This window comes from Cupressus sempervirens, chromosome 3 (assembly GCF_028749045.1).
Source record: "Cupressus sempervirens isolate cs-2001-9-10 chromosome 3, ASM2874904v1, whole genome shotgun sequence".
Classification (NCBI taxonomy): Eukaryota; Viridiplantae; Streptophyta; class Pinopsida; order Cupressales; family Cupressaceae; genus Cupressus; species Cupressus sempervirens.
The window spans coordinates 123773779-123795832 of NC_143120.1; the positions used below are offsets into that span (position 1 = coordinate 123773779).

The 22054-nt window shown below is 35.6% G+C and overlaps 1 protein-coding gene across 1 annotated transcript; it reads left to right on the forward strand.

Annotated features, from left to right (window-relative positions):
* The first annotated feature begins 18923 nt into the window (after nt 1–18923).
* On the forward strand, nt 18924–21541 carry LOC149565092 (pectinesterase-like). The gene is made up of 2 exons (XM_089818639.1): nt 18924–20494; nt 20693–21541. Exons 1-2 carry the CDS (start codon nt 19444–19446, stop codon nt 21385–21387), a joined length of 1746 nt encoding a protein of 581 aa, XP_089674765.1. The 5' UTR covers nt 18924–19443; the 3' UTR covers nt 21388–21541.
* The last annotated feature ends 513 nt before the right edge of the window (nt 21542–22054 follow it).

The window sequence follows — 22054 nt, forward strand, 5'->3', positions numbered from 1 at the left end:
CACTTTGAGCTAGATCACTTCGTAGTTGCATGCTTGAAATGTTTAAATTTCTTTCCAAGCTCAATATCTTTTGGCTTGTTTCTTGTGTGCAGTATGAAAAATCACACAACTTTTTGTACAGTGAGAATATATTCTCAAGTACCTTCTTCACTTTATCAATAAGCTTTGCCAATTCAACTTGTGAAAGTGTAATTTATCTTGATATTTTCTCATTCACTTTCCCCTGAAATTTTCTTTCTGACCATTCCATAAGTTTTTTGTTGGTTTCTAGGTCTTCATTTGTCACCTGGTCAAAAATATCTATTAATTGCTTTATGATATGCTTTGACTCATCCGGTGATTGCAAACTGAAGGCATCCATAAAGATGTCCTTTATCTCATAAAGTGTTTGCTTATGCTTATACTCCTTCCTGAGTATCTCCTGTCTTTTCCTTTTATTCAGTGCATCCTGCACCTCATTGATTTGATCAATGGTTATTGATTTTGAGTCATAGCTCAATATGACTATCTCCTCATCTAATTCAGGGTCTCCATAGTGAAGTACCCTTGCAACTTTGGTAGTACTGGATGATGGTACAAAAATTTGCAATGGCTGGTGTGAAGGAGTTCCCGAGGTAGGCAAATTTATTAATGTTTGTATTGCCTCCTATTCTTTAGGGGTTTTTACTATTTCCTCCTCCTTCTGTCTACCATGATCAATTATTGTAATCTGTGGAAGTGCACCTTGTGTTTGTGCTATAGGATCAGATGTAATAGTCTTTCCTATTTGTTCTGTTCCTTTTTCTATAGCTGCACTTTTCTTTTGTCTTGCAGCATCAATTATGCTTGTTGGTATTTTGAATTGACTACTAGTAGTTGTGATAGAAGGTGGTTCTTGTGGATTCACCTTATCTTTGATTGTATTTTCTACTAGTTTCTATAACTCATCTATACTGACCAATACTGGATCTGTACACAATATTGCTTGTTGTGTAGATTGGTCAAGAATTCTTTTCAGATCTTCTACAGTTAATGGATTGATATTCTGACCAGAAGTATCAGGAACATCAGTAATCATCACGGTGTCTGTAGGTGAGATGGATGCTTGTGGAGGGCTAGGAGGTGGCAATTGTGTGTCTTGCACACTCTGATCTGGTTGCTGCTCTTGCTCAGTTGTTGCCATTTTGTCTTATTTTTGTCTCTCTTCCTCCTCTTCATCTTTCTTTTCTTCATCCTTCTTCTCTTCTTCTCTTTTCTTTTCTTCTTCTTCTTTCCTTTTTCTTCTCTTTTCTATTGGTACAACAGCTTCTTCCTTGTATTCTTCCTCAAGAAAATCTTCAATCCTTTTGTACAAATTCTTCCATGATTTCATTGTTCTTTGAACAATCTCTTCCATTCTATTTTGGAGTATGAAGAATGCACTGTATTTGGGTGTAAACATGTTATTATGCCCTTTGACTGTTTTGCTAACTTGTTCTCTAGTCAAATCTAGCAATACACTGGCTAGGGTTGATTCCCTCATCTCCTTCTCCATTTTCAAACAAAAATGCCATATGTCTTCTACAATTTTTGACAGCTCCTTTGGCAATTGACCATCTAGTTCAAGTGGAGTGTACTTGAACTGTGCCATCATTTCATAAACTGTTTCTTCTATTTTATTTTGTTCTTCTTTAGTAAATTTACTAAAATCAACTTTATTTAAATTATTCAACTCACCACTTGTAATCTTTTTACATAAGATATCAACTGATGAATTGCTTACCTTTTCTGATTGATCTTCTTCATCAGTGTCTGGTTGAGCCACATACCTTCTTCTTTTCCTCGGCTCTTCCTATGATTCCTTGACTTGTTTCTGAATTCCTCCAAGCTATGCAAAGAAATTTGCACATCTATCACCTGATTTTCAATGATCTTTCCAAGTTTGAAAGCTTCCATATTTAGATCTTTTCCTCCAAGTTGTTAGGCTTTTCCTTGTGAGAACTTGGATTTTCTCTAATACCAATTGTTGGAATATTCAAATATGGGATCCAATAAAACTTTTAACTGAAAGTAAATTGCATGCATGTAAATACATCAAATAAACTTGAAACTAAACACATGCATCAATAACTCATAACACTGGAATTTGGTAACCCAAAAACCCTCCAGGAATAAGAAGGTAAAACTGGGGTGGGGATGATACTCACAAAAATTACTACACCAATATTGTCCAACCACTTCTGATGGTCTGCCCTATTAAAGGCTTTACACTGTGTCAATAGTGACTTGGTTAGAGGATTTCAAACACTTAACATGAAGTGTTACCTTGTTAAAGGATTTAATCAACTAATTAAGGATTTATCGAAATAGCTATTAAGCTAACCTATCACCATAGGATTTTCATTCTAATACAATTGCTAGAGAGTCTTAGGTACAATAAACCTGACTGATTACAATCCTTTATTGCTGAATGCAGGCACTTGTTCTGCTTTCTCTGATCTAGATCCTTTTTGTGATCTGATAATCCTCGCTTCTGAAAATAGAATTCCTTGTGAACCCTTGTATTTCTTCTCACACCTCTTGTCTCTTTTACAATGAAATTTCGTCTTCCTTATAAAGACATTTGAGAATTTAGGGTTAGGTATAGATCTACAATCGACATTCAATCTTCATTTTTTGCTCAATACTTATCTTTTTCTGATTGGTTGCATGCCTTCATCATTTTTCTTATTGGCTGCATGTAAATTGCATAGGAAAAATAAAATATTTGATCTCATCATTAAATCCTTGGAGATTTACCTTATGTCGGCTGTAAAAACTGTTTGCAATCATAGTTTGTGCAATTTCAAACTCTTATGCTGATCTACTGAGTTACTCGGCTCCTGAAGTATTGCTGATACTCGGCACATGTTGTTTCCTAGATAGCTCGGCACCTTAACAAAACTGTATCACTCGGCACCTTAAGTAGCTCGACACCTGTTAACACTCAGCACTTCGTGTTACTCGGCACTTATACTTCACTCAATATTTGATCTTCACTCGGTATCTGATTTTCACTCAGTATCTGATCTTCACTCGGTATCTGATCTTCACTCGGTATCTTATCTTCACTCGATATCTGATCTTCACTCAGTATCTGATCTTCACTCGGTATCTGATCTTCACTCGACATCCAATGTGGAATGTGATTAAGTGTGTTGGCACTCAAATGTCAAAAACCATTATGAGGTTAACAACTACATCAATTGTTCCTGAACATTCATTTTTCTCTGAAACAATCAAAGTAGAAGGAACAATATGACTTGTACAAAGATATAAGGTGCCTACTTTCACACATTTTTCTACTACAAGGGAACCTTTTGAAACCTTCCAATTTTTAACATTAAAAATAACTACACAACCCTCATCATCAAGTTTCCCTCTTGAAATAAAATTCCTACTTAACCTTGGAACATGTCTTACCTCATATAGTAGCCAATGATTCTCGATCTATAACTTAACCTTCACTTTTATCTTTTCAATAATCTGATAGTGTTCATTATCCCCAAAATAAATAAGCCCAAAATTCTCTTGGACATAATCAATAAAATAACCTCTATGAGGTGTAACATGAAATGAAGCACTAAAATCTAAAACCCATGAATCATCTATTGACATATCAGCCAAGTTTTTTATTAATGACATACACTTATTCAAATTGTAAGTATCAACCGAGCATATTGTACAGTTAACAATATTAACCAAGCATTTTAGTTGTTACTGAGTTCTACAGTTGCTACTGCGTCCTTTGGACAAATTCCAATGTATACCGAGCAGTTACAATTATTGTGAAGATTAGTAGTGTAGACTGAGCATCTCAGTGTATGCTAAGTTTACCAGTGTAAACCAAGTTGTGCAGTGGTTACTGAGTTCACAGTTGATGTGATGCTAGTCTAGTGTTGATTGAGCTACTCAGTGTTAACCAAGTGACTCAGTTTATACCGAGCTTGAGGTGATAGTGTTTACTGATCTATGTAGTGGTAACCAAGCAATTTAGTTTATATGACAAGTTTTGTAGTATTCACTGAGTCACTAATGTAGATTGAGTTCAAGACTACTTGGAATTGATCAATATGGATCGAGCTTCTACATCTACCAATTGCATGATGATGTCAAGCAATGATAGTGGATGTCGAGTATCAGAACCTCACCAAGTCAATCTTTAGAACCTAAGTGTCTACACTTTGGCCGGCTTTGTAATATTTTGTGTAAACTTAAATTGTGGCCAACTTTGTAATTGTATAATTGGATTGGTATTTATGTAATGTATTGTATCACATCAAATGAGTATATGGAATTAATAAGGAAGTAATGTGATCATCATAGAAGAGAAGAAGTGTGAATTGTAAAGGTTACAGCAGTATAAGGAGCAGCAAAGATTCATCTATCATAGCAAGGTGATTTATACACTTAAAGGAATCTCATTCAACAAACCAAGTTGTAGATCAGAGATCAGCTATTGCTTCATCCTAATAGGTGGATCAATTAAATCCTTTAATAAAGTAGACCTAACAATCTTATGCAAATCTCTTTATCGAGTGCATACTTCATTGTATATATGTAAATCCTTTTACAAGGTGGACCTAGCAATCCTTACTGCTCCTAACTGGGCATATCATTAGAAGTGATCAATGTAAGGCTTAATAGGCCAAATTTATACTGCAATACTAAAGCTTATGGGTATCATCCCCACCCCAATTTTACTTTCTATTTGGAAGGTTTCTGGGTCACCAAATCTATGTGTCAAAGTGTAATGTATGCTTTCATGTTTTTAGTTTCTTATGCATGTAGTAAGATTATAATTTTCATATAAAGGATTAATTGCTAGTTGGAGTAAAGTCTTATAAGTTTTAGAAGTTACTAATTCACTCTCCACTCTCAGTAACTTGGCCTTTAAGAATATTTCCAACAATTGGTATCAGAGCTTTGTGGTTTCCAAAGAAAAGTTTGATAGCTTGAGCAAAGATCAAAGGCCATGGAGATATTCAAACTTGACAAGGCTATTGACAATGGGAAGTTAGATTTGGAAATGGCTATTGCCCAACTCAAGAAAGAAAAGAAGGAACTCTCTCAATCTTTGAACAGAAAAAAAGATCTTGCAATTCAAATGAATGATCGTCTCTACATTAAAGAAAGAATTGAAGACCTTCATTCAAGCAATCCAGATGAAGACAATGAAGCAATCAAAGATCTCCTACAAAAGAATGGTTCACTGCAAGAAGAAGTAAGAAAACTAAGAAGAGAGTAAGAAATTCAGTCGGTAAGATTATGTGAAGTTATGGAAGAGAAAAATAAGATAAGAGAAGAGATAGAAGGAAAGAACAATGAAATCCAACACCTATCCCTTCAAAAAGAAAAATTCATTGATCAACTCACCAATGCAAATGAAGAAATCATGAACCAAAGATTAGAGAATTAAAGATTGTAGAATGATCTAAACTCTAAAAAGCAAACTAATGAAAGAATGATGAAATCCCAAGCAAACATGAATCAATTGAATGAGAAAAATCTCTATAGACAAAAAGGAAAAGCATGAATTGGATATACAGAAGAAGGAGAATCATCCAAGCAAGGAGCTCAAAAGAATCAAAGGCCTACTTGCAATCACTGTGGTAAGATAGGTCATACATAAAACAAATGTTGGAGCAATGGAAAAGAAAAATTCAATGGAAAATGCTACAATTGCAATCAGCATGGTCATAAGGCTAATGAATGCAAAGAGAAACCAAGATTTGAAGGCCAATGTCACAAATGTAAGAAGCATGGGCACAAATCATCAAAATGCAAAACCAATATATTAAATCCAACAAAACAAATTGTGAAAGCTATATTTGGTTGGAACTACAACACTTGGTGCAGATGTCATTACTATGAAGAATTTGGACACATTGGAATAAATTGTGTAAAGCATCATTTGAGGAAAAGAGATACTACTAAAAAATGTTTCATTTGTACTGAACTTGGTCATCTTGCCAAGAATTTCATGAATACTAGAAGGATTGAAGATGAAAAGAAGGAAAAGGCTGATAACATCCGAATAAAGATGAGACAACAATGGGTTCCAAAGTCTACCAAGAATACAAGTCCGAACAATTATGAACAAGTCACTCAAGAATTGGGTGGCTCCATAATTTCTGCTTGATTTCTCAAAGGAGAACTAGAACTAGGCTACCAAAGAAGACATCCAAATCAGTTCTAGTTGAAAGGAAAAAAGATCCATATTTGTATTCAAGATACAAAGGGATCACTGAGTAAAAGGGTACTAGTTACTACTGAGTTACTTTCCTTACTGAGTGAGGTCAGGTCACAAACTCTACCGAGTGAGGTTGGGAGTAACTAAATTTCATATGGTTACTGAATGATGGAAGAGTGTACCAAGTAATCAATAAAAGGAAGTGGATGACAGTCTATCAATTTAATCTACCACTCGTACTGGGCATTTATGGTGAAATTTTATAAAAGGAATGAAATCAAAGTCATTTTCACCATGAATTTTTGAAGACCAAATTGTGCAAAGTAATCTTCAAAAGCATCCAAGTAATTTGAGTGAATTATTACCAAAATATTTTGAATTCTCTTAAACCCTACCAAGTGAAGATGGAATCCAGTAGCAGCAAGGTAAAGCAAGGTTTAGACATGCTAGTTCATGGTGTAGAATGGAAGGCTCTAGACTTCAATTTCAATCCTACAATCGCTAAAACCCTATATCTGAGTGGAGTGTAGTCACAAATCCCTCCAAAGGTATTGTTGATTAATGACATTCATTCTCATTTTAAATGTACGATTCAAGATATTAGTACTTTGGAAATGGACGAAGCCCTAGAAAAGTTGTGTAAATGGCATCTTGAAACCTAAGCATCAACACCTCGAGACAAAAGGATTAACCCATATTCCTCACATGCCACATGAATTCCAAGTGAAATAGATTAGGCTTATTCTCATTCGGGTGCACAATGGATAGTTATGGTTGGAGAAACCAATATTGATCATGAAGAAGATGATTCATAGAATCACTAGTCTCCCAATGTTGGCTAAAGCTAAAATGACCAAAAGTCTAGGTCAGAGTAAACTAGAAAAGAAAACCCTAGCAGAATGTGATAGTAGAGGCATGAAGATAAGCAGTATCACTAACATGGAATTAAAGTTTAGTATTCATATCATTGCATAGAAGACCTACAGTTCAAGCATGTTGAATAGTGTGTCATGTGAAGTAGTCGACCTAGCATACAAGGTAGTCAAGAATAATCTCTCTTGATCTTGCCAAGCTATTGTTGATTCAATTCAACAAGAACATGGAGAGTATCAGGACGTCAAAGAATAACCCATGTAAGTTTGGCTCTTTATTGAAATGTTTATTCTTTTATGTTTAGTAATTCTTCCCTTCAAAAGGCACTGTTGTGTAGAGAAAAGACGTGCATGTACTCTACCAGATTAATGAGTACATTGCTGAGATGGGAGAGAATTATAATAGTATCATGGACAAATATTTTAATGCATTTAAAGAGAAAATGAATAATAGATTCAGGATTCCAAAGAAATTAGTTGAAGATTACAAGGATAATGTGTGTTTCATGGTAGATAGTGATAAGGTATACATTCGGGCAATCAAGCCTAGAATTGCATGGGTGAAACCTCTTGGATATGAGGTTAATATAGATGAAACTAAGGATATAATTGAGGCACTTGTAAATGAACCAGTTGATCCCAAGGCTGCATATTTTGGTACATATCATGAAGCCAAAGCTAGGATAGAACTAGAGATCAAGCTCCCTTAGGTAGTAAACAAAGGCAAGAAAATAATTGCCAAGTTGAAAACTAGTTCTACTCTTTTGTTGACCAAGGGAAAAGGTGAGGATAAAGAAGCAAAGGATGAGGAAGAATTAGAGAAAGAGGAACCACTAAAGAAAAAGGGCAAGGTAATCATTACCAAGCTTGCCAAGCCATCCATTGTTGTGTTTACCAAAAGAACCTGAAGGAAGAAAGTTGATAAGGAAGGAGGAGATATAATATTTAGAAAACCTTCACCCACCTTCCATGATAGACTAAAAGAACTATAGGAAGGGGCTGGTATAACAAATTTTAAAGCATTAAAGTATGAAATCAGGACTGATGAAGAACAAAAGAAAATTGAAGATCTAGTGATGGACAAAATGAGTAAGTGGAAATACTCACCTGACTAGCTTACCTCTTAGATTCCTAATATTTTGATGGATGAGATTAAGCCAAGATGGGAATTTTTCATGCAAACTATAAAAGACATCTATGGGAAAATCTTGAGGTAGCTTATTCCAAGCTTAACAGACAAGGAGGTTAAGGAATCTCTAAAGAAAAATGAGGAGAAATTAACTCTAAAATTCAACACTTGTCTGGTTTTGATAAAAGATATTGAGTATGTTGTAAGGAATGCAACAAATACATTGAAGAATATATATCTTCTTCAAAAACCAAGTGATTTTTCTATTGATGTGAAAGATGTTGATGATGATGATGATGATGATGATAAAGGAGTGAAAGATGAAGAAGGAAATGATAAAGAGACAACACATTTTGATAATGAAGAGGAACAGAGAAAGAGGCTACCAAGGAAGAAATGTAGGATGATGAGGAAACTAACCCAGTTAAGATTGTTGCAGTAGTTATTGCCTCACTTCCTCACTCTCCAAGACAAATAGTGACAACATCAAGCATGGAGATAGCCTTAGCAAGATTGATTGTGACTACCAATGACAACATTAACATCCAATCAATCTTTGCACCAGTTTAGCTCAACACATCATTGATTGAAGTGATCTCCACTTCATCTATCGAGCTACAAACTCTTCCCTCTTCTACCATGTTGGACACATCAATTTTGGATACATCAATTTTGCCTACTATAGGTATTTCTACTAGTATTTCTACAATAAGTGTAGTATCAATTTTTGTGGCTCGTCCTATCATGTCTACTATTGTTTCCATTCCTAGTAAGCAAGAAATAAGTGTAAGGATAGTTGAGCCTCAACTGAGCACAAAATTTTTGGGTAAAGGAAAAGAAAAGGAGGAAGAAATAGACCTTGATGAGAATATAGTGATCCCAAATTGGGACATATCCAAACTTAATCTAGATCAAATGCAAACATTTTGTGAACTTCTGCAAAAGAAAGCCAAGCAAGAGAGGCTAAGAGAGGAAAGAGACAAAGAATTTAAAATCATTGAGGATGCTAAGAATATTTTGGTAGAGGCTATAGGTATAGAGGCCAATTCATCTCAACCAGTTTTGTTTTAGCTAGCAGAGGTAGTCCAAAAGTTCAATGAAGATGTAGATGGATAGGACAAGTTGTTGTAGAAGGCAAAGAAGAAATTTGACAATAAAGTGTTAGAGCACATTGATCAATAGATTTCCATCTACCAAGTAGAACTCTCTACCATTTTGGGCTCTCTAGAAACCTCTTGTACTAATGTATCATCACTTTTTGGTAAGTTATGTGATGTTTCAAATTTCACTAAGGAAATAAAGGACAAATTGTCTAAGATTGATAAAGATCTCAAGGTGAGTGCTTAGCAGTTGCAACTTGACCCTAGTTCATGCTCTGCTCATTTCAATAAGATTGTATTTTTGATAGATATGTAGGTAGAATTGGTTAGATAAAAAGCAAGAATCATATCTATATTGGTAGATATTTAGAATATGATTCTCCCTAAAATGGATGCTAAAAAAGCATATTGCACATGCAAAAACTCTCATCCATGACAACATTTTTTTCATAGCAGACCACATGATTAAGTTGTCAATAGAAGTGTAGATTGCACTCCACACATGTAAGGTCTTGTAGGACAATTGGGACAAAACTTTGGCTATCATACTCAAGGTACATTCAGACCTTTTGTCTCATTTTGGCATTAATATGTAAATATATAGAATAAATCTTGAGCATTATTGTCAAAAAGGGGGAGAAGATATGGAGAAGATATGGGAATGATGAGTTATGAGGGAGAAAGATGTAAGAATTGATACATAAGCTAAAAAGGAAATGGGGGAGATAGATGTGAGATAAATGTAAATAATGATGTATAGCAAGTGTATGTATTCAGATGTACAGTATACTATATAGGAGCCTTACCATGTACAGAAATATATCTTACAAAACCAATTTTGAAAAATCTCAAAAATAGTATACTCTACTAAGTTAAAATAACAAGATGATGAATAAAGATATTCAAGAACTTTTTGAATTTAGTTTTGGCTAATACGTGTTTTTGTCACTAATGCCAAAGGGGGAGATTGTTGACATATCAGTCAAGTTTGTTATTAGTGACATACACTTATTCATATTATAAGTATCTACCGAGCTTATTATATAGTTAATAGTGTTAAACAAGCATTTCAATTGTTATCGAGTTCTACGGTTGCTACCAAGTCCTTTGGACAAATTCTAGTGTATACCAAGCAGTTACAGTTATTGTGAAGATTAGCAATGTAAACCAAGTATCTCAGTGTATGCCAACTTTACTAGTGTAAACCAAGTTGTGCAGTGGTTACCAAGTTTGCAGTTGATGTGATGCTAGTCTAGTGTTGACTGAGCTACTCAGTGTTAACCAGGTGACTCAGTTTATACCGAGCTTGAGGTGATAGTGTTTACCAATCTATGTAGTGGTAATTAAGTGATTTAGTTTGTATGATGAGTTTCATAGTATTTGCCGAGTCACTAGTGCACACTAAGTTCAAAACTACTTGGAAGTGATCAATATGGACTAAAATTCTATATCTACCAAGTGTATGACGATGCCAAGTAGTGATAGTGGATGCCAAGTATCAGAACCTCACCGAGTCAATCTTCAGAACCTGAGTGTCTACACTTTGACTGACTTTGTAATATTTTGTGTAAACTTAAATTGTGGCTGAATTTGTAATTGTATAATTGGATTGGTATATATGTAATGTATTGTATCACATCCAATTAGTGTATGGAATTAATAAGGAAGTAATGTAATCATCATAGAAGAGTAGAAGTGTGAATTGAAAAGGCTACAGTAGTATAAGGAGCAGCAAAGATTCGTCTATCACAATAAGGTGATTTATATGCTTAAAGGAATCTCATTCAGTGAACCAAGTAGCAGATCAAATATCAGCTACTACTTCATCCTAATAGGTGGATCAATCAAATCCTTTAACAAGGTAGACCTAATAGTCTTATGCAAATCTCTTTACCGAGTGCATACTTCATTGTATGTTTGTAAATCCTTTAACAAGGTCGACCTAGTAGTCCTTATTGCTCATAACAAAGCAGATCATCAGAAGTGATCAATGTAAGCCTTAACAGGCCAACTTTATACTGTAGTACTAAAGCTTGTGGGTATCATCCCCACCCTAGTTTTACTTTCTATTTGCAAGGTTTTTGGGTCACCAAATCTATGTGTCAAAGTGTAATGTATGCTTTCATTTTTTCAGTTTCTCATGCATCCAATTAGATCAAAATTTCAATATAAAGGATTAATTACTAATTGGAGTAAAATTAAATAAGTTTTAGAAGTTACTGATTCACCCATCCCCTCTCAGTAACTTAGCCTTTAAGAATATTTCCAACATCATCAACACTTTCTAAAGAAAGAAGCAAAGCATCCTCTTCAGATCTATTACTTACCACATTTGCCTCCTTGTTCCCTTTTGGTTTATCTTATTCATTGTTCTTTCAAGTCCAGAAATCTTTTTTCTTATACCTAGCTTCCCATAGTACCAGCAATCTCTCGGTCCTCTAGATTGAGACTTCTTCCCCTTTGACTTTCCTCTTTATTTCCCCTAATTTCTAGAATTGCTTCCTCTCTCATTCATTTTGCCCCTTCTTTGTGCATTCAAAGAACTTCCTGATGTAGATCCACCTAAGGTTTTCCTACAAGTTTCCTCACTCAGAATTACACCAATCACATCATTAAACTTTAGGGTATTAGATTCAAAAACATAATTACTCACCGTCATTACCAAGCCATTCTAGCTTTTCGAAAAAGATCAAAAAATTAAGAGAGCCCTAATTTCTTCATCAAAATTGACATTTACAGAAGATAACTAGCTAGTAATAGTATTATATATGCTCATTTAAATGATCTGCAATAGATCCACCTTCTACCTTCTTCATATTAAATAAATGCTTCATGAGAAATATCTTGTTTGAAGAGGAGGGCATTTCATACAATCTTGCTAGGGTTTGCATCAACTCTCCCATCACCTTTGCTTTTATAATGTTAAAAGTCAATGATGGTGCTAGGAATAATCGAATTCTTCAAAGTAACTTTCTATCTAAGATCTCCTAGTCCTCATCTATCATAGTTCCTTGTTTCTTTGTTTTTCCTTCCAATGGCTTCCATAAATCCTTCTGATAAAGATCGTCCTCCATTTTCATTTTCCATAACTTAAAGTTCTAGCCATTAAACTTCTCGACCTTCATCTTACCCTTGTCTTCCATTGTTCCCACTCAACCGTGAGACCTTCCTGCAAAAGATCGTAAAAAAAAAAATGGCAACAGTCTAGTTAAAAAAAAGTTGAGGACAGTATGGCTCTGATACCACTTGTTAGGATTAATCATGGATAGAAATAATAGTTACATGCAAATATAACCAATATTAGAAAATGATAGATTGCACAAAAGAGAACATAAGACACCAAGATTTAACATGGTTCACCCAATCCCTGGGCTATGCCCACCAACAACAAGTCCAATATATTACCATCTATTGATTACAATCAGCAATCCCTTATAGCTCAATGCCACCACAAGAAGCTAAAATATCACCATACATTATAAAATCCCTAACACTAACCCTTTATACACAATCTTTTTACCCTAACCCGCTGCCCCCAAACCCCCGTAGAAATAATTTGGGGAAAAACTACACCAAATAAACCTCCAAGTTTGATTAGGCTCTACATCACAACAGTCTCCCACTTGGTCACTGTATGTATGTATATACATTATCAATAATATATATATATATATATATACACACACACACACACACACACACACACACACACACACACACATACATGTGTGTGTGTGTGTGTAGAAGTGGATAATAATTTTCTCTTTTCTTTTATCTATTTCAAGGCCCCCAAAAGCTTATATGTGATTATTTACAGATTCTATTTCAAACATGTTTACATCATATCTACACCCTTAGAAGTTGATGCCAATTTCATTTGAAGCAATCACTTCTCTGTTAGAACCTTTGAATATTACATAAATAACTCATCCGGTAATGATTTACCAATTAACCTTATGTGCTACATAAATACATGTAAAAAATAACAACATTTTGCCTTGTTGACCTTCCACCCCTTTTTGCTACTTCATATAGATAGATTGTATACAAACACAAAACTAGGAGTGATCATTATTTTTGATGTATTATAACAGCCAAAAAAAGGGAGTTGACCCCATAGTACAACGAGCTAGAGAACAGTCAATAGTTACCCCATGCTATCTAACCAATACCTTTTATGGACATCAAAAATATTATAACAATAGACAACATAAACATGCACTTCTTGGTATCAATATAAACATAACCACCCCCATACATACAATACAAAAAGTATACTGGCAGCCTAAAGTACAAATGCTTCTATTAAGCCAACTAAGATCCACCTTAATCAAAAATGCCACACCGAGCATGAAGTCCATAGTTAATCATATCATAACAAAAGAAAAAGGAAACAAAAGCACAGGGGCTAGTTCCCCTTTTTTTCATCTAGGTCATCCCCCTCTTTCTAGTCCAGGTCCTTTGTGGCCAGTTTGTCCTCTCCTCCTTGATGAGCTTGTCCAATAGTGACTTGAGACAATCATCTTCCAGAAAGTTGTAAAGGGAGTGGGTGGTATCACTCTCTTTTTCTGCTTCCTTCTCCTCCTTGTTTACCTGCAAAAAATATACAATGGTGGCCACCTAATGCATGACCTTCATAGAGAACTCAATAAGGGTTCCAACTTTATGGCATAGGGCCTCTTGATTGTCAGCCAAGTCATGCATGGACTTCTCCATCCTATCCAACCTAGTTTTTCTTTGATCCTACTCATGGATGTGACATCCCTTCTTCCCCCCACCCTTAGCAACTTCCTTCATAGGGGAGGTGATATCTTCCCCCAAACTCTTATTTGGGGATAAGGTTGGCTTCCATGGTGTCTAGAAAACGTGTGATGAGCTAGGAATATCCGTGCTCCTAGAGCTAGAGTGAATAGCTTTCCTCCTCCTCCTAGTGGATTTCATTTCAGTCTTTGTAGATCTGAACTCACATCATGTTTGGGACAGGACTTAAATTTCTCCATTTTAAGCCTTTTGTTGGATCTCCTAGCAACTTTATTGCTCCACCCGGTATTAGTATTGAATTCAATATCCTTGCTTCCAGAGCTAGGAGTGATAATTGTTATGAAAATATCTTGATATAAATTGACACACATGCTCACCTATAACATAGATACATATAAAAATTTATAAAATTATTTATTTACAAAAAATTAAGAAATCTCTCCCCCTCTCTTTCTCCCCCTATTATATTTATTTTGTACTTTTGTTTACCTTAAACTATCCATATTTACTATTTATTTTAATTTATTTTTTAATGATAAGGAAAGGAAAAAAAGGAGAAAGGCGACCTTGACAAAAGTTAATAAAATGTTTTATATTTGAAATGGAGAACCTTTCTTTATTGAAGAGCTTGTTCAAGGCTTTGCTTTCCATTACAAGGTCAACTGAAAACAGTCTGCACAGTTTTTTTTCAAGTCACTTGAATAATTTTCTGTTTTCTAATCTAAAATATTAGAAACTCAAATTTAAATAATTATATTTTAAAAGTTAAAATCATTTAAATTTCAAATAGGATCCACGAGAAATGGGTTCTTTGACCTCGAACGAACCAGCTGGATATTTGGCATCGCGATGGTGAGATAAAAGGAAATGACAACTAAATTTGCATCAATCACTCGTATATCCAACCAGATGGAGCTGAAATGTCCGCAACTTGAATTTCAATCATTTCTTTGGTTTGTATATTATGTCACTGGGTACTTATATTTCCTTTCCTGTCATAGCAGTATACAGACCATTCACCCATATTCTCACGTAACAACTATTTGACATGTCCATACGCAATGTATGTGACTTTTGTACAAGAGGAAAATGCATTAATATAAATATCAAAATAACGTCATATCCTATTAAACTAGCTACAGTTTACATATATTTTCGTTTGATTAAGTCTTGCACATCCGTATTAAACCGCTAATATTGTATTTATTTAACTCCGTTAAACTCTGAATTTTATACTCTTTTAAAATAACATCCATTTCAAGATATTATATCATACAATCACATAAAATTATTGTTAATATAGAGTTAGTCAATTGTGATTGTTTCTACTATATTCTTCAGTAATCACTTTCATGCATCTTATAGTGAAATACGATCAGAAAGTCAAAAATGGATAACATAACGGTTAAATCTAGAAACTATCCTATCAACAGTCTAAATAAAGTAAAATTAATTACAGTTGAAAGTTTTGTCATGAATATAATATTTTATAATCCGTTATAAAATATGTTTAATATCTATTATGTTAATTCTGAACTTTACACAGATTCAGATATTTTCAAACATCATAAGTAGAAAGTAGAAAATAATAAACTATGATATTTGATCTGTAAAATTGACTAAAAGTATATAGAATGTTTACCAGAAAATAAAACGAGAAAACACTGAAATTTTAAGTACAGGACTAAATCTTCTTTTACTAAACAGAAATCAAGGAAGGCAAGATATATTCATCATGGTTGGTGTGGGTATTGGCTAATCTTCAGACAAAATGCACCAAAGATAAAATAAAGTCAAAAAGTCAAACATATTGTTTTGTTCAGATTCATGAAAACAAGTTATTTTTTCTCAAACTTTTTGTTGTTATAGATGACAAAATATGCAGATCATGAAGATCAAATGATGAATTTTATTTAAAAAATTAGTATATTTTTTATTTTTTCAAATTTAGTCTACATTTTATAGATAACCGCATCCACAACATTTATTTAATTGCTTAACCTATATTCCTGCAACTCTTTCTCCTCCAATGTAAATATATTTGAGGAAGTTCATGTCTACCGTCCATGACCGTATGGAAAGAACCGTTTCAACCACAAATGTTAAAAATAAAAATAAAAAACCCTTACTTACAGAGTGTGCTGATATTTGCAATGCTACAGTTATATATAAGATTTTATAGTTATGAAATATATCTTCATTAAATTACTACTCACTAAATCAATGAATATAGGTTTATAACTTAATCCTCCTACTATCATTAAAAAATTGCCTTCAGGCATGAGACGTGTCCACGGAGTATGCATGAGAAAAGCCTCACATTAATAAATTTAGAAAAACTGGGACAAGTGGAAGCACTATTTTTATTGTTTTTGGTCACTCGAAAACTCAGTACTGCAATCTTCCAAAGGCCACAAATCAAGCTTGTCTATTTCACACCCGTATTAGTAGATAGTATAAGTCAGAGTAATACCTACCCTTATACAGACACACGTTAAGAAAGTTTAGTCAACACTGATCATCTTAATCACGTTAAGGAAAACAAACCAAAATCAATTAATTGTTACGAGCAAAGAAGGTACCTTACAAATTACGGTACCTTCGTTGCCAAGGGGAAGACTTATATTTCTTCTGCGTAATAAATGCAATAAATACCTTTCCCGTACACTGAAGAGAAAGTTGCTACATTATGAAAACTTCCCCATGTTGTGTTTTCTCATGCATGCTTAATTCTTCTCTCTTTATATATCAATCAGTTAAATGGAAGTGTAATTCATCCAGCTGTAATTGCTATTTAAGAATAGCCAATTGACTCATTTTTTATAATTAATCTAGTGGATTGAAACAAAGATGGTAAATTACACATATTGATGTTCATTTTTTATGTTCATGAATTAGGACTAATGACAGTTATCTTATAGTTTTTACCGTTGCAATGAACACTGAGTCGTCTTTGACTGAGGATATAACGTGAATGATTGAAAAGTAGATGTCCTCTAGAACCCCAAGAAATATAAGAATTCGTCCATAATGTCCAATGCATTTCGTTTTCTTTGCCTATCTTAGATGATGGCACAAATGCGAAAGTAGACGATCATGAAATCGACGTCGCTTCCGTTTAATAGAAATTGTTTTGCAAAAAGCTGCGCGTGAATAGTAAGATTGTGGGGGCATGGGCCAGTTAGTTTGTAAATCATTTTAGTAGTTCGTCTGAATTGGTCGACCACCTTAGATTGCGTATGCTGATTGTAAATCCGAAAGCCGTGAAAACTTGTACAAGAAGATGCGGCCTTTTAGGTCAGAAGTCGTTGTGCCGTCAAATTTGGAGATGGGAATGGAAATTTTTTCTTGTAATCCATCATATCTAGTTAAGGAACAAACCAAGTATACCTACCTTTGTGATTTCAACTTTAACCTTTCTTCAGAAGGGCTACATAAGAATACGTGTAAAGAATTGTCCCTCCGCCTCCCACACACTGCATGAAGTACACGGCAAATGCAAATTTCAATATTGATTTTAAAATGGCAAATTAGAGGTGAGCCCAATGTGGGGCAAGGTTTTGATTTCATGGTCCGGTTCAATTAGCAAACCGCAATATAATAAACAACGACAATGATGATTTTAATTGAAATATATTCTGGGAAATAGACTTAGGAATCTTCGGTGTAATAATAGACATGTGGATAGAATTGCATCCACAAATAATGAGACTACGTACACTAGCCACTGTCTAAGACTATTCATACGACCTTTCAGGCCAATTTTCAGTGGCTTCCAAATTGAACACGTAACGTTGCATATATTGGTATTTCTTGCATGCATATCCGGTGTTAGGTGTAGAATTTTCTAAAGAGAACCACTTCTAGTTAGCGAAGTACTATTTCCAACGGGATGGCGAGTTCCTTCAGATACCGGTGCTCTCCAGGCTACTACAATTCACGGTTGAATACGAGCCACGTCATAGGTTGACTCAAATGATATGAGTGGCGCAGTTTAGGATAGGCTCGTGGCAAACGCTAACTCTATACTTCGTCAAACATTCAAGTGATTTTAGCTTTTTAGGCTATATTTTAATCACCGCTTCGCTACTTTAAGTAATTTTAGCTAGGTAGCCCTCAAGCTTATTAGATGTTTCGATCGGCCTGAACAGTTTATAAATCGGATATTTGTTGGTGTAGACTAAAGTGGTTGCAGAGAGAATCTCGTTGTAAATATACACCATGACCTAAGTATAATTTAAAAATTTGTAAAACCGTGTCATAGATAACCATAAATAAAATTTGGTTATTATTTTGCGTTTATAGAAACCGTGATTCTAAACAAGGTACCGATTTGCTTAATCTTTAGTATATGGCAGTAGAGAGTCTATTGCATATGATTTAATCAAAATTAGCAGCAATTTAAAATAACCAAAGTAGCATTAAAGTAAGTGGTGCTAATCTGTAGTCTACTTAACTAGAGAGAGCTTGTTACATAATAAAGTTAACAGATCGGTCTGAATATTTTATAATTCGGAATTTAGTTGGCGTGGGCTAGAGTGGCGGCAAATAAAATCTAGTTGTAAATATAATAGATGGGCTAATTTATTATTAAAGAATTAACAAAACCGTGGGATAGATAAGCACAAATAAAACTTATTATTAATTATTTTTGCGTTTGTAGAAAGCAGGATTGTAAACCAGGTCCCGATTTGCTTAATCTATGGTTTAGTGACGTAGAGAGCTTGTTACAGAGTATAAACAAATTAACAGCAATTCGAAGTAACAAAAGTACCATTCAAGTAAGTGGTGTTAATCTATAGTCTAGACAACTAGGGAGAACGCGTTATATAATAAAGTTAACAGCGATTCTGCAAAAAGAAACAGCATGTACCGATTGATACTAATCTATTTACATCCCATGTTTGTCGTGGGATTTCTTAGTCCAAGCCACGCGGTCAGAAATTATAGAAACTGCTGAATTGAATGCTCGAGCGGTGTGAGACCACGACGAATCTACGCCCTCGCGGCTGCTGAATTTGACATTGATGAAACCCAGATTGGAATGAGAAATAAAAATTTAAAGAAAAATGGACACAAAATAACCACAAGCGATTCCAAGCGTGAGAATGTAAAGGAGGGAGAATTTTATTGCAGCACTCAACTTGTCATTTCAAAACCTGATAACTTAGATCGATCACCTAATCCTCCCCGACTAATAGTTAGACACGGAATCCCCTCCTATAAATCGTGGCCCCTTGAGCATTGATGATCCAAGCTCATTTACTCCTTTTAGCCTGCTCCAGTCTTTTCCATTCTGTCTTGAGTTCTATATTCTAATTTCTCTGTGAGCATTAATTAAGTAAGTCGTGCTTGCCTTCTGAATTCTGCTCTGTCAATCTATCTTGAGCCATGAAGAGTCATGTCAGAGTTGATGTTGCCGCTGATGAACGGAAAGCACTAGAGAATTGTGGAAGCAGAGGCATAGTAGTTACTCTAGTGACTTCAATTCTGCTTCTTGCCGGCCTCTTGTTTGTGGCAGCCGAGGCTTCACCAAGCTCAAATCCCCATGACCACTCATGGAAAACAGTTTCCAAAATGGCGAGCTCGGTGTGCAGCAAGACTCGTTATCCCCAGCGATGTGTCTCATCCATGTCTTCCTATCCTTCTTATCAGACGGCCAAGCTTGGCGACCTCTCAAACATCGCATTGCAAGTGAGCATTCAAAGAGCCCAAAAAGCTCGAGACTTCGCTCTGAGTCTCCAAAACAACGTGATCATGACTCAAAGAGAACGCGCGGCATGGGAGGATTGTTTGGAGCTCTTTGAAGATACCATTGATCGTCTCAACGTCTGCTCCAGCAATGGTTTTCTCGAAAAGGACTCGCCAGTTAGGCTGAGTGCCGCGCTGACAAACCAAGAAACCTGCTTGAACGGATTCAGTGACCTCAATTTGACTTCCTCCAATCCAATACATGCTCTCATGTCCGTAAGAGCTGTGAATTTGTCGGAGTTAGTGAGCAACTCGCTATCCATGTACAAGCTCTCCACCTCGCCCACAATCACCGGGAACAACCGCCGCCTTCTCTCTTCCAAAAACAATAAAGAGGAAGATTTCTACGCCAACTACGGCCGACTGGATGAAGACGGATTTCCAGAATGGGTATCACTTGGTGACCGCAAACTGTTGCAGTCGTCGAGCCCAGCGAGCCAAGCTAACGTGGTGGTGGCGCAAGACGGTTCTGGCAATTACAAAACAATAGCGCAAGCGATTAACGGTGCCCCTCAGAAGAGCAGCAAGAGATACATCATCTATATAAAGGCGGGTACGTACAAGGAGAACATCGACATATCAAAGAAGATCACCAATTTGATGTTGGTTGGCGACGGCAAAGATAAGACAGTGGTGACCGGAAGCAAGAGCGTTCAAAACGGCGTCACTACCTTCAAATCTGCGACTGTCGGTAAGAAAGGCTCCATTTTTATCTTTCTAGCAGTTTGCAAAATTGGCGAACCTTTTCATGCAACTATGACACCAAATTTGAATCTTGACGACGAGAATCTCTCTGATTATAAATTTGAACTTCGATAATATGAGATTGGGAAAGATGAATGCAAATGTGAATTTCGGAATGTGTGACTCATGATTTCTTTGTTAACAGCTGTTTCTGGTAATGGATTCATTGCGAGAGATATGACATTCGAGAACACGGCGGGGGCGGCGAATCACCAAGCCGTTGCACTTCGAGTCGGGTCAGACCTGTCGGCGGTGTACCGGTGCAGCATCAAAGGGTACCAAGACACTTTGTACGTCTACTCTCTCCGTCAATTCTACCGCGAAGTTGATATTTACGGCACCGTCGATTTCATTTTCGGCAACGCGGCGGTGGTGATTCAGAACAGCAACATCATCGCCAGGAGGCCGATGAGCAACCAAAAGAACACGGTTACTGCTCAGGGAAGATCTGATCCCAACCAGAACACCGGAATTTCTATCCACAATTGCGTAGTCTCTGCGTCGTCGGATCTCCAATCTGTGAAGGGATCGATAAAGACATACCTGGGGAGGCCGTGGAAGGAATACTCTCGTACAGTTTTCATGCAATCCACTCTCGGTGATCACATCGACCCCGCCGGCTGGCTGCCGTGGAGTGGGAACTTCGCTCTGAGTACGTTGTATTACGGGGAATACATGAATAGCGGAGCTGGTGCGGGAACTTCGAAGCGTGTGAATTGGCCCGGTTATCATGTCCTCACCAGTGCGAGCGAAGCATCCAAGTTCAGTGTTGCCAATTTCATCTCTGGAAGCTCATGGATTCCGGCTACAGGAGTCACCTTCACTTCAGGGTTGAACTGATTATGACTATTTACCTTATCAGTCTATTGTTGTTAAAATGTTAATAGTCTATTATTGTTTAAAGGTCGCCACTAATTGCTTCAGCCGTCAATTAATTCCAGCTACAAATTGATAAATAAATGAAAACGAAGTTACTTCCGGTTTCCCTCAATAAGGTGTATCGAATTGCAGATGATATGGAATATTGTTCTTAGAGTAATTAATTTGTTATTACTATTAATTTAATTCAATGATTTTTTCATGATCTTTAATGCAAGTTTAAATTAAAAACTATGCATATGTTAAAATAAAAAATGTCAAATTGTAGATGTTAATAAAAAAGTAAATGTCAAATGATAATTCAAGACTGTGAAGAATATGGTTATTATAGGTTATCATAAGGATGAAAATCTAAGTCTTTAAAGGGACCATAAATACAAGTCTTTATAAACTAGCTAAATATATATTATAATTAAGGTTAAATAAATGCTATGATCAAAGCAATAATGTCTTTTTCAATAAATAAAATAACTATTGAATCTAGATGTAAATGTCATGGGAGCCTCGAGAAACCTATACTTTAGATTAAGGCATATGAGGTTATAGAACCTCTACAAGTATATTGTGTTGATTTTTGGGCTATGTCCCATTGTTTATGTAACTAGACATTTGTGTGATTAATCTTCTT